Below are 14,893 nucleotides of genomic sequence, written 5' to 3' on the forward strand. Positions count from 1 at the left end.
CTTTCCCTTCCTAAGCAAAGGAAAAGGCTCCAAACTTGTTTTGCACCAGATGGGCTACTGAGGACCCACCTGTCAAGAAGAGAACCCTAAAAAGACAATCACTATGTCGACAGAACATCTTGCTCAATAGCAGTCGATTCCATTGCGAAATATGTACACTTCAGTAGTTACTCTACCACCTAACCCTCAACTCAGGTTTCAAGTGCAAATGTCTTAAAACAGGGGTTTGAGAACTTACAGGCACAAACCCTTTAAGAAGAGCCAATACTGCCTACTACAACAAACCATGACTGAGCACCCAATGCTTGTGTGGCGGGGTCTGTGTTCTGCATGTTCACAAGTGTCATCTCAACCTGGACAGACCACTGGGCTTTGGGCCTGAGCCTGGTTCTGACCTCAGGCAAATCAGTTCACCTCTCTGGCCTCAGTTTCCTCAATCATACAATAGGGATGACAATACCTACCCTACCACTCATTAGGCTGCCATGAGAATCAAAATATAAACAGATAGCTTGAGTGTAAGCAAGCTATTACCCATCATACTTAAAAATCGTATGATGGGTAATATAAACGTAAAGTTATTATAGTGAGCACCTTGTTTTCCTCAGGAAAGATGGAAGCTAGGACTAAGCAGAAAGCATATATCCCTTTCATATTTAAGTGCTATTTCATCCTGTAACCAGTAGCATCTCCTGAGTCTCTTTTTTCTGTCAAATTTTTGTAAAAGGAAGAATATGGGCCTTGGAATTCCACAGATGTCTGTGAAATAGTTGCTCTAGCACTTTTATGTAGCTTTGGCTAGTTACTTTAATTCTCTGAGCCCCCATATGTTGTCTGTAAAGTACGGATAATGCCTATTTCAAAAGGCTGTCATAAGGGTGAAATGAAATATCTGTAATGTACCAACCACGGTTTGTAGTGCATACAGGCATTCAATAATGATTTGTTGAACTGATACTGAAAATGAGATGACGTTAATGAGAACAAATACTTTTAAACTGGCTCTTAGGGCAAATGAAATATTTCAGCACTTGTATGTTAACACTCCAGAGTTGGAAATCTTGAAAGAAATACTCTTCATGTAAGTGTGTTAGCATAGTAAATTATTCTTTAACAATCAAGAATTCCTTGTTCTGATAACCTACAGACATCAACATCACAGCATGTATCAGAGAACCAAACTAATTTTATTTAAAGTGATATTTATTATGGTAGGGAATAATTTCAAACTCTTATGAAGTAGGTACATCTGATGCCTAAAACTACTTCAAAATTTTGGCAAAATTTCTTTAGTGCATAAAAACTGATAAAGGCATTAGAAGGAAAGGGAAATAAGAGATAACATCTTTGTCAGTCACTAAGTTATGCTCTCTACATGAATTCTTTCATTTATTTCTCAAATCAACCCACTGAAGATAGTCCTCTTATTCATCCCATGTTACAAAAAGGGAACTGAGTTTTGGAGAGGTTCAATGAATCACCCAAGACTATACAGCTTCACAGAGATAGGTTGTGGATTCAAAACTAGCTGATCTAACCACAATTCTCCCAACCTCTCTACTAACTTTAGTTCAGAGAACTATAATAAATATTACAAAAGATACTTGGTAGACCAATCAATTACAATGTGAGTTGAATTCACTGATTACTGAATTCTAATTTTACTGGCGTTATTACTGTATAATTAACAAACTTTAAAATAGAGCACCTTAGAGTTTAACAAAGTATTTGCATAAATCTCATTTAGTTCCAACAACCCTGTTATACAGAGAACAGGAATTATCAATAAGAGAGGAGAAACATGAGACTCAGAGTGGATAGGTGATTTTTTCCAAGTCACACAGACTATTAAGTAGGGAATCCAGCTATTCATCCCTAAGCAATTCCACCATATTATACGGTCTCTCTTCAAGCTGAAATATTCACAGCATCTTTATTAGCTCCATGGAATAACCAGAATCTATATGACAAATAAGCCCTGATTTTTCACACTGCATATACCAGGTACTTGATTATCATTCCAGGAAGTAGATATTACTATCCTTTATGTTTATTTAGCTAAGCTAAATCAAGGCTTAGCAAGGAAAGTTACTTAAATGTGTCCAACATAATACAGCTAAAAAAGGGAGCCAAAATGCAAGCTTAGTTTTGACTTTCAAGTTGCACACTTAGTCACTACTACCTGGAGCTGCCTCTTACTCTCAAGCTCTGTCCCTTCTGACAAGAGTAATCCGGGTTCCAAGATTTCTTCTTTGTGATGTGTGAGTGAGATCTCAGCCAGATCGGACAGCACCTGGCTGTAATATTCTCTTCTTAGATGACTACCATGCCACACTCACCTGATATCGTCACTTCCTAGCATACACTAAGCCAACAGCCTACAAACTGGGGTCTGTCCCTACTCTGTCCATAACTAACTAGTTAGGTAAACTTGGGTGGAGTCTTCAAATTGGGGGAGATGACTGTCTACCTAAAGCAGAAGTAGGCCTAGGTGTTCTGGGTACTCTTCCAGGGCTAAGACTTCTCAGGCAAGACTGATAACTTTTTATTTAAGGTGAATTTTCAGATCACAAATGCATATATATTTATAACGTAAGATCAAAATATAAGCTAAAGCAAAAGAGCAACAAGTCAATAAATCTCTCTCTTCCCTGTCACTGAACTAAATGAAAGTTAATCACGGGTCACAAAAAAGGGAAACTATTAATATAAAAAGTGTCCTGAATAGTTACTATTTGGTGGAATTTAATATCAATTTCAAGAGTTCTCTAAATACATAGGTCTTATAGAATGCTTCTATCTTCAAGAATGGCAAATAATAATTAATACACAGAAGGCTTGGTTTATCAAAATAAGCTGTCAATCAAAATAACCCTTGAACACAGAAACACAAAAAGAACTTGGGCCCGAACCAGCACAATGCCCTGGCTCCCTCACTCCCTAGTCAAAACAAAAAATTAAAAGCAAGGCAAAGCAGTAAGAAATTAAAACAAATGTATTTTGGAAGAGCTATAAAAAGGGTTAAACAAGCTTGACTTTTCAATAAAGAGTAGAATATAAACAGTTACTTAATAAATGCAAAATGTACATACTATACTTCAACCTCTTACTAATTGAAAAGAGGCAATAAAAGTCACAAGCCTATATGGGGAAAATTTTTTAAAAAATAAACGGATAAGACACCCAAAGTCTAAAGATTTTAGTAAACTACTACAAAGACATTATCATATAACGTGACAATTCTTAGCTTTCTACAAAACCCTTTGTGAATTTCACAAAATAAACTCTTTATTCAGAAAAACGTGCATAAACTCTGGCCTCTAATTTGAAGAAATGTAGACCCCATGAAGTCTATTCCTGGGCCCCTTGTTAAGAATCCCAGGAGGGGGAGGTGCTCTGGACAGCCTCTTAGGAGACTTGGCTTATTTCTGGCCCCGCCACCTTGTTGTCCTATTCCAGTCACTGTGCCTCTCTGGACCTCAGTTTCATCTGTTAAAGATAATCTTTCCTTTTTAAGGCTGAATAATGTTCCATTATACATGTATACCACATTTTGTTTAATCATTTATCTGCTGATGGACATTTAGGTTGTTTCCATCTTTTGGCTGTGTGCAGTTTTAATTGGCAAATAATAACTGTATATATTTATCTGGTAAAATGTGAAGTTTTGATAAATGTATACTCTGCGGAAAGATTAAATCAAGCTAAGTAACATATCCATCACCTCACCTACTGATTTTTTTGTGGAAAGAACGTTCAAAATCTACTTTTAGCAATTTTGAAACATACACTATTATTCTGACACATGCTACAACATGGATGAACCTCGACCGACATTGTGCTATGTGAAAGAAGGCAGACACAGAAGAACAAATGTGGCATGATGCCACTTACATGAGGTATCTAGAATGAGCAAATTCTTAGAGACAGAAAGTAGAAGAGAAGTTACCAGGGGCTGGGGGCAAGGGAGTGAATGGGAAGTTAGTACTTCATGGGTACAGAGTTACTGTTTGGAGTGATGAAAAAGTTCTAGAAATGAATAGTGGTGACGGTTACGTAACACTGCGAATGTACTTAATTACCACTTAAGTACATTCAGTTATACTTATGTACAAGCACGGTACACTTATACTGAATTGTATACCTAAAAATGGTTAAAATAGTTTTATGTGATATATGTTTTACTGAAAGAGAGAGAAACCAAAACCAAAACAAAAAAACCCAATGATCTTTCCTGACTCTTGAACAGCTGAAATTCTAGTGAAGTCTACTAGCATCACAGTTTAAGACTGAGGCGTTTAGTAAAATCATCTCCTTACTATTCTTTAATTGCTAACTATGACTCAGCATTTTTTCTAGGCATCAGAACTGTAACAGCCCAGAAGTATCCAAGTTAAGGGCTAGATTTGCAGCAAGGTGCTCATATTCTCCTATCAGAGTCCTCTATTTAAAGATTTCTCAAGATGGTTTTCTCATAACCGGTCTCCCTTCAAAAGGAGATAAGTGGCTTTCCCACATGTAACAGAGGTAGTACTTTAAAGCAAGCAAAAAAAAAAAAAAAAAAAAGAACAAAACAAAACTTCTCCAAGAACAAACACACACTAGTTTCCTTAAAGCTGTGCTGCAACAGCAGTCTTGTGACACCCCCTCCAAGCCTATAATGAGGCTGTTGTAATCACTTTATTTCCCCATTTGGATGGCAGTCCTTAACCAACTCTGCTTCCCAGCAAAACCTCTGAGCTATAAAATCAAATTTAGAGGAACTGCATTTAAACTTCATAATAGTTATACTAAGATAACTGTTTCAACTTCTGGAACAAGGCCTCTCTTCCTGAGGCAAACAGCAGAATGAATCCTGTCGTTGGCCAGATGGAACATATCTGGAATGGAATACTGTCATAGGAGAACTCAGGTATCCAAAGCTCATTTGAAATGAAGAGTGCCCCTCCTACCACCATTGTATCTGCAGCACTCATCAGAAAGCTTTCTGCAATGAACCTTCTGTCTGACTTGACTGGGAAAGTTATAAGCTTGGCAAGTGAAGCAAGAAAAAACTGTTTATATAACTGTAAGTAGCTTTACATTCTGAGATCTCTTCTTGGTCCTTCCAGACTACCCTGCACATACACTGCTAAAAATGGTAAAATATAAAATGCAACTGAATTAAATCTGGCATGAGCAAAACATCTGAGAATTTGGGAATACCGACTCACTTTGTAAGAGTCCCTCAATTCCTAAAAAAACACAGATCCAATCGGGTTTATTCTTGTTCAGATAATGTAGTAGAAAAGATGATGACGATAACCGTAAAAGCAATACAAAAAATATATTAAACAAGAGAAATTATTCTTAAAACTTCTGACTTTTATAATATTTCAATTAAAAACACTGGCTGCTCTAATACATTTATTTATTTATACAAGAAAAAAAATACTCTTCAAATGTTTTGACTAACAACCTTCCTCCAAACAACTAATCTCTCAGAAAGTCAGAACTTACAACAATTGAACCCAAAGATAGACAGGATTTCCTACTGCACGTTTCCACGACAACTCAGTTGCTATTTTTTTTTTTTATTTCAGCATATTGCGAGGGTACAAAAGTTTAGGTTACAAATATATTGCCCTTGCCCCGCCCCCATCAGTTGCTTTTTATTACTACTCATATGAAGAAACCACTGCTCTCAAATTTTATTCACAGAAATTATATTCAACCCCAAATTTAATTGTTTGCCATATTTACTGCAAATAATTATAATATGAAAGTAATGGTTTCTAATTAAATCTCTCAAGCCTCAGAGACATACGAGAAAAAAATATATATTACATACAAAAACTGTTTCCTCTGTACTAAACTAGGATAAACTGTATACATTGGTAATGTTATGCTACTCTCACAGACAAGACTCAGATCCTGAGTTTGCTGTAAAATCTAAAAGCTAAGAAGCAAAGAAGGCAGGGAGGCAGAGGAGACAGAAAGTGGTAACGGTAATTCGACTCACATTTGTCTCTCTCAATGAAGTGGTTGGTTAGCAGGAGCGAGCTCACAGACCTCCATCAGAAGGCAAGGTACTGAGCTGAGGTTTCAACTGTCGGGAACTTGCACTGAGATGCCAAGTGGGCAGTGCTACTGTGCAGCAGGGGGTGGGGCTGTGGAGAGAGGAGGGAACAGGGACCAGGAGCACTTACTCGGTGAGAAGCCGGTGCAGCTGGTGATAGCCTCGCTCCAAGGCCAAGCTCACAGGCGTCGCCCCTTCCTGGTTGTGGATGCTGAGAGCTCCGCGGCCACCTGGCTTCTGCAACAGGAACCACGTAAGCCTCAGCAGTCCCAGCCGCACAGCAAAATGCATCAATGTCTCCCGAGGGCCAGCATCTGTAAATGGGGTAGAAAATGAATATAAGTGAGGAGTGCACACAAACAAAAAGCAAACAGACAGACAAGTTAGGTAAACACCACTGCCTCCAAGTGCCTAAGATCCTAAAATTAAGCTACAACATACAGCATGAGCGATTTTTATCGTGGCCAGGTACAATCAGCCCTCAAAGAAAGACAAAAAAAAGCTACAAAAAAGTATAGAAAGTAAAATCTTCAATAGAAGACAGTACCACAAAAGAGAATCAAGCCATTTCTATATTGTGACAACATACAGTATTTGTTCAACCAAATTTGTTGAACCAATTTCACAGGCAGGCATACAAGGGTTACCCATACACACGCTCTTTTCCTTTAAAAAAAAAAAAAAAAAAAGAAGTGAATGCAGCCCAACATGGGGATCCAGGGAAATAGCTGTTAGGACTTAAATGGGTGTATCATAAAGGGTATAATTACTTTCAAAAAGAACACCCAGACAGGAGTTGGCTAAACACTAAAAACAGGTTTTGCCTGTTAAGTACACAGGTCTTTTTATTTCCCCACAATAAGGGCAAATCAAATTGCTGGCACCACCAGCTTTTTTTGTTTGTTTAATGAGAGAAAGAAATGCATCTTCAGGTATAAGAAGACTAACTCTAAGATAATACATTAATAACTACAGGAAGGAAAACATATGCTTGGGCTTATTTCACTTGAAATGAAGGCTTCTTGGTATAGTGAGTCACTCCGAAAGCACAGGAATGAGGAAGGGCTTTGGAGTCTGACAAATCTGGGTTCAAATCTGGCATTTACCATCTGTGTGACCAGGCATGATTCATTTAACCTCTTGGAACGTCACTTTCTTCATCCCTAGAGTAAGATACCATCACCTTTCTCACAGTCACTGTAACAAATGAGAAGAGGTGGGTGAACTGCTAGCATAATGACTGTCTGAGGCAGGTACTCATTAAGTGACAGTTCCCCTCCTTTTCCCTGATCTCTTCCCAGTCTTCCTGGACTTCAAATTCTATTCTAGGTTCACTAACACTACTCCGTTTCTTCCTCAGTCATCCTATTGTGCCCAACCTGTGATGACAAGAGCTAAGGCCACTGCAGGGCTGCCACATATGGTCGTCTATATACACAGGGCTGTACACTAGTCAACTCCAGGGAGCAGTGAATGGTGCCCTGGAGTTGTGCCCGCCTTCTTCCTCCCAGCTTAACTATCATCTCTCATTCTTCATGGGTTCCCATGGGTCTCAACTTCTTCACTGAGCATTCTCAGATTTCTTGGGCCACAGTGTTTTCTCCTTACTTTGAAGTCCTCAGATACTTCTATATGTGAGTATCGCAACAGGAATGAACACATCTTTGAAGCTGGGATTTTACAATGAACTGCATTGTTTCCTAATGTCACCTGTGTATTAGTCTGGTATCCCTACTTCCAAAGTAAATTTCTTTGGAAGCAAAATCTATCTTTCATATTGTATATTTTCCCTAGAGAACTACATACACACTGACCAATTCAGGATTTAAAGGCTGTTCAAGCAGAGGCACATGGCTGGAAAGAAATCCATGCCCCAGAAGAAACAATTACAAGTGCAGATGCAAATTTTAATAATCAATACCTCAGCATGTGGCAAGGCCAGACAGAAGGACAAAAAGGACCAGGCGTGGTGACTCACACCTGTAATCCTAGCATTCTGGGCGGCCGAAGCAGGAAGATGGCTTGAGGTCACGAGTTTGAGACTAGCTTGAGTAAGAGCAAGACACTGTCTCTACCAAAACTAGAAAAAAATTAGCCAGATGTGGTGGTGCACGCCTGTAGTCCCAGCTACTAGGGAGGCTGAGGTAAGAGGATGGCTTGAGCCCAAGAGTATGAAGCTACAGTGAGCTACGATCATGCCACTACACTCTAGCACTCTAGCCCCGCAACAGAGCGAGACCTTGTCTCCAAAAAAAAAAAAAGACAAAAATATCAAATACAGCCTGGTTAATTCTGACCTTACTAGGTGACACTTCCTTGAAGCATTTGTTTCTTTACCTTCCACACCTTTCTGATCCCTTATTTGCTCTGAGTCACCTCACTATTTGAGTTAAATGCTCAACAATAAGATCAGGCACCTGCTCAGAAGCTGGCGCCTGATGCCTGCACTGTATCTCCCGCGCCTCCCCCCCCCCTCAGTATAAAGTCTTTAGCAGCAGGCACTGCATTTGATGTTAGGTAGCTCCTTTCTGCAGACAACAGTTAAGAAGAAAATACTGAGGACCTGCTAAGCGCCATGCACTGGGCTATGCAGTTTATCTCAAATTCTTCCAGTCTATCTTCACAATAACCCTATGAGGTCTCATTATCCTCATTTTGCAAAGGAAGACAAGTTCATAAAATTAATAACTTTCCCACAGCCAGAATCATGATTTGAAAGTTCTTCTGTCTTGAGTCTAAAAAAACATACCCTTTTCATTATTCCACTGTCTCTTTTTGTTGAAAAACAAAACAAAACAAAACCAAGAAGATAAAAAGAAAATCACACAAGTGAGCTAATGTGGTTTAAAAAGCACCTGTTCATGTTTTCCCCAACATTTATTAATTCTTTCAAATGTACACATAATTTAAAATTATACAACAAATAACCAATACTTACCAGCTAGATCCTATAATTAATGTTTTTATGTATTTGCTTTATCACGTATCTATCCAACTATCCTTTCCTCTATCTATCCATCCACTTTATTTTTAAAATAAAGTTTTAAAAATTTCAAAACAAGTTGAAGACACTTCACATCCAAAATACTTCAGCATGCATATCATTAACTAGAGCTCAATATATGGTTATAATTTTAGGTGATTTACATAAAGTAAAATACAAATGTACAGTACATGACTTCATAAATTTTGACAAATGCATATACCTGTTAACCCAAACTTCTATCAAGATATAGAACATTACCAACATCCAAAAACGTTCCTTTTGTGACCCTTCCCAGTTAATCCGGTCATTCCTATCCCTAGAGTTAACCACTTGTTCTGAAGTTTCCATCACAGATTAGTTTTGCCTGTTCTAGAACTTCGAATAAATGGAACTGTAAAATATATACGCTTGTGTAAAACTTCTTTCACTCAGCATGTCTGAGACTCCGTCATATTGCCGCATGTATCAGTAGTACATTTCTTTTTATTGCTGAGTAGTAGTCCACTGCATGCCTATACCCTTGTTTTAGACATTCTCCTGTTCACTTTTCACACATTTATTTGATCTTCATAGAGGTCATGTGAATTAGGTTTGTAGAAGAGGCCAAGGTCCAACGGAATAAACAAATGAATGTAGCTTCTTTTAGTACATGTTGTTTTAAGAGCATGAAAGCTTTTACCCAACCTATCTTCCTTCATTGTTTTTGTTCCTTTTGTCTCAGTTTAAACTACAGAGCACAAATAATTTAGGACCAATCTCTATTCTCTACTCTCTGTATCAGTACTTTTTCTCTCATGATTGTTATTTTCCTCTGTATTCTGAGAATTATTCATAATTGTTTTTTAGATCACTAACTGCCTGTCCTAAACAATGTCAACTGGGTCCTTTGCCCCAGTGTGAATTTAATCAAGCTTTGGGATTCTGGATGTACTTGCATCATTTTCACCAACTCCCTTTCCACATTTGCCCTCGTCATGATAGCATTTTTTGCAGATGTAATTAAATCTCCTAATAAGTTGATCTCATAAGGGAGGTTATCCCGGATCATCTGTGTAGGCCTGACTGAATCACTTGGAAAGCTTTAAAAACAGAGCTTAGCTTTCCTCTAAAGAAAGAGAGAAGAGATTACACCTGCAGAGGGAAGCTTCGGTGTGTGCGGTGGAGTTCCATCCTGCTCAGGACCTCTCCTTCCTGGCTGCCTGAGGACCACAGCTTTGGCCCACGTTGGTGGGCTGACCTTGACCATGGCAGGATTCCCTCCCCTTCCTGCCCTATGAATTTCAGACTTGCTTAGCCAGCCCCCACAATCAAATAAGCCATTCCCTGTAAGAAATCTTAACATGTATTTCTCCTACTGGGTCTCCCTCTCTACTTGAACACTAAGTGATACACTAATTCAACCTAATTTTTCTCCTTATTGCTTCCTTCTCTAATTTCATAATACATCTGACTTCTTTGATCTTTTAAAGGACAAATGGAAAATATCTTCTAAATTTTTCTTTGATTTCTTAAAGAAAATCATACTCAGTCTTCCAACTGAATACTGTTATTTTTCCCTTTTCTCTATGCTGTGATGTTATTTCACAGGCCCCATGTTGGTTGGTTTTCCTGTTAGCAGTACTTAAAATGGAAAGATCTCTGTAGGCCTAGCTTCTACCCACAGAGAATGCAGGTAGGAAATGTCTTAAGCTCCACTTGCTATCTGCTTATATACCTCCCACACCCGTTCCCTCGGCTCTGCAAAGAAAGCTGATGTACCTAGTAGGCATTCAACTGTGATGAGCCTGCTGGAGGGGTGCATCTTTTCCAAACTGTCAGATTCTCTGACTAAATAAAATGCTCCAAGTTCTATAAACTGTACAATAATCAAGGACTACATGTACTTTCTCACCCCATCAATCCACCCACCAAGCCCTGCTCACAGTACTCTTTGAATCTGTTTCTACGGGATTCCAAAATCACCACTTTTCCCACTATTCTGGACGCCTCTGAAATTAGCCTGAAGTCCCACACGATGCAGGAATTCTCATACTGCAAGAGGAAGGAAGGAAAACAGGCTGGCGTAAGAAAATACGCTTTTGGAAAAATGAGACTTGTAACTCTGTGACAAAATTAAGGTTTGAAAGGCAACAAAACCTTCCGGAGCTAAAGCTCTGCTACTACTAGGCTCTGCTTGCCTTGGAGTCAGTAGATATTAATCTTCTGCCAGGAAAAGAATCCATTAGCAGTCTTTTTATATTTTATTATTTTCTTTTTTAAGCAGTGACGATAGCTGGAAAAATACACAAATACTAGTGTAGCTAGGGAGAAATTTCTACAGAAAGCTATCAAATATTCTAAAAGGGGTGTGGGAACTAAGTCACCAAATGATTACGGTTGAGAATCTATTAACCAACATCAGGTAAATAGACTGGGAAGGCACGGGCTGTTCTTACTGCAGTCTCTCCTACGCCTGTCATCCTTCTCTCCACCCAAAGTTCTCTTTGTGGGCAGGACGATTCCCAGCCCCCAAAGATGATCAGGTATTTTCCCTTGGTTGTACAATGCCACGACTGAGTAAGGATGAGTATTTCCCCCAGGACGTTTCTCCCTGCTTTCTCCAGAGCAAGTCTCCAAGGGGCCCACTGTAAGGTGCCCAAGAGTTATGCTGACTGCTGCTGTACAAGGGTCTCTCAGGGAAAAGCCATCCCAATTCACCATTTTCACTAACCACCGAGGCACCGAGGAGCTGAGACAACTAAGTGAGACTTGGAAACTCAGAGAAAAAAGACGCCTTCCCCCAGCTCCCCACTCACCTTCCACCCAGATGAATCCTTATCACCTATATGTGAGGCAGAACTATGGCAAAAAAAAAAAAAAAAAAGTACAATGCAGAGGCTTCTCCATGTAACCAGGGATTAGAGAACACTTGCAAGAACTCAAATGGACAAACTCCCTCTTGTTCATGTTTAAAGTGAGGACTGCTTTAGCAAAAAGGAAAAGCAAAAGGAGGACAGTCTCACTCTGTTTGGAAGAGCCTTCCTTTGAGTGCTGTCCTGTTTTATCCTCTACTAGAACATGTTCTTGTCCCTTGATACAGCTCACCAATGTGGGGTGTCTCTAAACAGTTTCTGGATATTGGTCAAGGTATATTCAAAGGAATAGCCGGCAAGCTAGCGTACCTTATCAGAATACACTTTCCTCCATTTTATAGATGAGGAAATTGAGTAATAGCGAGATTAAGTATTTTGCACAAACCCTTGCAATGAAGCCAGGATATAAACATTCTGACTCCAATGTCTATGCTTTTTCCATCTGACGACAGCAAATCTAAACCAAGAGTTCTTAACTGCATGTTTGTGCCTGAAGCTCAGGGAGACTATGAAATTTATTCTATGTAAATGTCTCCAGGTAGGCACAACATAAACATTTTTTTTTTCCTGAGGAGAAATCTGAGCAATTTTTAAAGGAGTCACTGACCTGAAAAAAGTTAAAAAGCATTACATATGAACAATTAAAAAGCAGGAAGATTAGCCATAAATCTTACATGACTCTTTTGTAAAACTATTAGGCTAGAACTGTCGGGTTTGAGCTTGTGGTGTGTTCCCTGGTTCCTGGTTCCCAGTACCGCAGAATGGTTACTGGTACCGAGTGGACAGAATGAATGAGCAAACCCAACAGCAAGATTTATTAAAGCACAGTACGTTCCGGAATGGGAACAGGTCTATCTTCTCGAGTAGAGAAGTCCCTGGGTTTTTAACCTGTTTCTACTTTTATTTCTGTGTCTTATTGTATGGTAAACAATGGGAAGAATATTCACTATTTTGGGGGGGGATGAGGGGTAGAGATTTCCTGGAACTAAGGACTCTCCCTTAATTTGTCCTTATAGGATAACTTCCAGGGGTTGCCATGACATTTGTAAACTCTCATGGCACTGGTGGGCATGATTTTTACTATGTTAATGAAGATAGTTCACCTAAGGTCACTGCCAACTCCTTTGGGCCCATGTCCCAAGTTGTTTATTTCTGTGATTGGGGCATCTCCTCAGTTTGGGGTCTTCTTACCCTCCTCTAATTGGCCAGCAATAGTATCTCTCTGGAATCTCCCTCACCTCGCCTCTGCACCTGTTTCCCTTTCCTCCTGGTCCCTACCTAACAGAACCACCTGTAAATGCCTAGCTTTCAACTGTAAGTAGTCCTGTTACATAACATAACCTATTTACCTGTATTATCCCAGGCAACATGCTTACTTTGTACCTTTTTCCTTTAAATACCTTTTTAAAAAAGTACTTGATGTGCAACTTATTGATGTGAACAGACTATTCCATTACATTCATCCTATTACATTCCACGGTAAGCATGATAAATTCTTAACTGATGCCCTTACCATATCCAGTGTCCCTAGATTCTAATCTACAATTAACAGAACAACTTAAACTGCCGAATGTGAATTGAATTCCTGATCAAATCAAATTTGATCAAATTCCTGATCCTGTTGACTTAAAAGTTCTATCAAGACCTTGCAAAGTTTAAATCTAATGTTCAATTTAAGTCATTTTAAATGTATGTACAATAAAATTCACTTCTTAGGGATGAACAGTCCTATGAGTTTTAAGACATGCATAACCACCACCACTAACAAGATATAAAACAACTCCAGCACCCCAAAGAATTCCCTTGTGATACCCCTTTGCAGTCAGACCTTTCCCCTACTCCCAGTCCTTGGCAACTATTGATCTGTTTCTATAATTTTGCCTTTTCCAGAATATCATATAAATGGAACCATATGGTATAAAACCTTCGGAAATTGACTTCTTTTACCAAGCATAATGCATTTAAAATGCATCCAAGTTGTTGCATGTGTCAATGTTTGCTCCTCTTTATTGCTGAGTAGTATTCCACTGTATGGATCTATCACAGTTTGTTTATATATTCACTCAGTGAGGGAGATCTGGGTTATTTCTAGTTTTTGGTGATTATGAATAATGCTACTACAGGCATATTTGTGCACAGACTTTTTGGTGAAGTTTTCACTTCTCTAGGATAAATACCCAAAAGTGGGATTACTGGGTCATATGGTTAAGTGTATATTTAACTTTATAAGAAACTGCCAAATTTTTCTAGAGTGGCTATACCATTTTGTATTCCCACAAGCAATGTGTGAGTTGTTGTTCTCCATGCTTGCCAGCACTTGGTTATTTTTAATCTTATCCATTCTAATGAATGTGTAATAGTATCTCAATGTAGTTTTTAGTTTGTTATTTCTTTAAGTGTTCAAATTTGGTCTAGCCTTTGTTAGCACTGCTTGAGCAATACTGTACAACAGAAACTTTAGGAGTACATGGAAAGTACACAAAAATATTAAAGCTGGCCAGTTCTTTCCTATTAAAGACAAGGAACTAAGGCCTAGAGAGGGGAAGTGATATGCCTAAAGTTTCAGACCTTTACTTTTTCTAACAGTTCTTTTTAATCATGGTAACATAAACAAACTATCCAACTCCTGGGCTTTCTTTAAACAAGACAAAATGACACCATAAAAACATCATAAGCCCACAAATAACTAATATGGTTCTATCCTGATGTTGATTTGCAAAAGGCAACCAGAATAATCATTCCCGTATCAAAACAGAAATGGCAGGAGCTAGAGGTATTAAGGCCCATCATTAGCTTTCTAAAAAGGTTCTCATGCTCTACATAATATCCAAATATCCTGATCTCTAAATATCAGCAATGCATTAGTTTCTTGGACACTGTATTAATCTTTTTTTGGACATTCTATGAATAAGAAAAAGACAAAGAAAAAGACAAATGTTTTCTTCTTTGATTTAATTTCACAGTCCATACTTTCTTCCAGATTTTACCTGGGCAGGA

The 14,893-nt window shown here is 38.7% G+C and overlaps 1 protein-coding gene across 3 annotated transcripts in view; it reads right to left on the reverse strand.

Annotated features, from left to right (window-relative positions):
• AKAP13 (A-kinase anchoring protein 13) overlaps positions 1 to 6,351 on the reverse strand; it is a 164,856-nt gene extending 158,505 nt beyond the window's left edge. For all 3 annotated transcript variants that reach the window (XM_069466637.1, XM_069466636.1, XM_069466635.1), the window contains exon 1: positions 6,189 to 6,351. In XM_069466637.1, the coding sequence (XP_069322738.1) occupies positions 6,189 to 6,349 (161 nt within the window). In that variant the 5' untranslated portion in view covers positions 6,350 to 6,351. The remainder of the gene's footprint in view (positions 1 to 6,188) is intronic.
• Between the last annotated feature and the right edge of the window lie 8,542 nt (positions 6,352 to 14,893).

Source organism: Eulemur rufifrons, chromosome 3 (assembly GCF_041146395.1).
Source record: "Eulemur rufifrons isolate Redbay chromosome 3, OSU_ERuf_1, whole genome shotgun sequence".
Lineage (NCBI taxonomy): Eukaryota > Metazoa > Chordata > Mammalia > Primates > Lemuridae > Eulemur > Eulemur rufifrons.